At 45.4% G+C, this 1,016-nt stretch overlaps 1 protein-coding gene across 1 annotated transcript in view; it reads right to left on the bottom strand.

The window, feature by feature from the left end:
* Nucleotides 1-444, bottom strand: part of LOC110337168 (beta-defensin 38) — a 2,955-nt gene extending 2,511 nt beyond the window's left edge. The window contains exon 1 of the mRNA XM_021219929.1: nucleotides 384-444. Within this exon, the coding sequence (XP_021075588.1) occupies nucleotides 384-444 (61 nt within the window). The remainder of the gene's footprint in view (nucleotides 1-383) is intronic.
* Nucleotides 445-1,016: the final 572 nt, after the last annotated feature.

Here is a 1,016-nt window from a genome sequence, read left to right on the forward strand (position 1 = left end):
TGTTAAATGGGCCTATGAAAGGTTGTTAAGGAGCAGGTGCCTGACTCTTGATAGAAATCTTGCCTCTTGATGAGCTATGCCTTCCTGGGTTAAGAAATAATGGTTTCTACAAAAAAAAAAAATTTTTTTTTCTAGATGACCATGACAAGATGGTGGTGGAAGATCTTGAGAAATCTTTATCTCTAGCTCTTCATTCTGTCCAGGTTCATTGCCCTGATACCTGAGCCCCAGTTTGAAATCCCTGATGGCCATTGACTACAGGATGCTGACCCTAGGAATGCTCTCGTGCTGATTGTTCCTCAGACCCTAAACTCATTCATCACCAGTTCTTTGACTCAGTGTCCTTAGTTCTGGGCAGGGGTTCAGCAGGTCTTGGTACTTACCTTGGTTGATCTGGAAGAAATATAGGGAGAGGATCAGCAGCAGAATGCAGGAGATCTTCATGATTGCTGCACACTGAGCTGATTAAAGACAAGGCCGGAGCTGGCATAATAGAGAGGCAGGAATAAGTAATCTCTGAGTGGTGGCATCAGGAGGAGTGGCAACCTAGAGTGACTGTCCAATAGCTAAGCCTCACACTGTGTATGAGGAGGAAAGTCAGATCCTGTGTGCATTCTTTCTCTGTTGCCTGGACTTAGATTTTGCTTTCCTTCTGAAAAATGCTAAGGGCCACTTATCTGAACAGGACTCATAAATGTTCCACAGGAAGCTCAAGACAACTTTTAAAAGTTATGGTTATTGCCAAGGTGTTTTTTTATTAGATATTTTCTTCATTACATTTCAAATGCTATCCCCACAGTCCCCTATGCCCTCCCCCCAACCCTGTACACCAACCCACCCACTCCCACTTCCTGGCTCTGGCATTCCCCTGTACTGGGGCATATGATCTTTGCAAGACCAAGGGCCTCTCCTCCCATTGATGGCTGCCTAAGCCACCCTCTGCTACATATGCAACTAGAGACACAGTTTGGGGGTACTGGTTGGTTCATATCGTTGTTCCTCCTCTAGGGTTGCAG

The sequence above is a fragment of the Mus pahari genome, chromosome 19 (assembly GCF_900095145.1).
Source record: "Mus pahari chromosome 19, PAHARI_EIJ_v1.1, whole genome shotgun sequence".
Classification (NCBI taxonomy): Eukaryota; Metazoa; Chordata; class Mammalia; order Rodentia; family Muridae; genus Mus; species Mus pahari.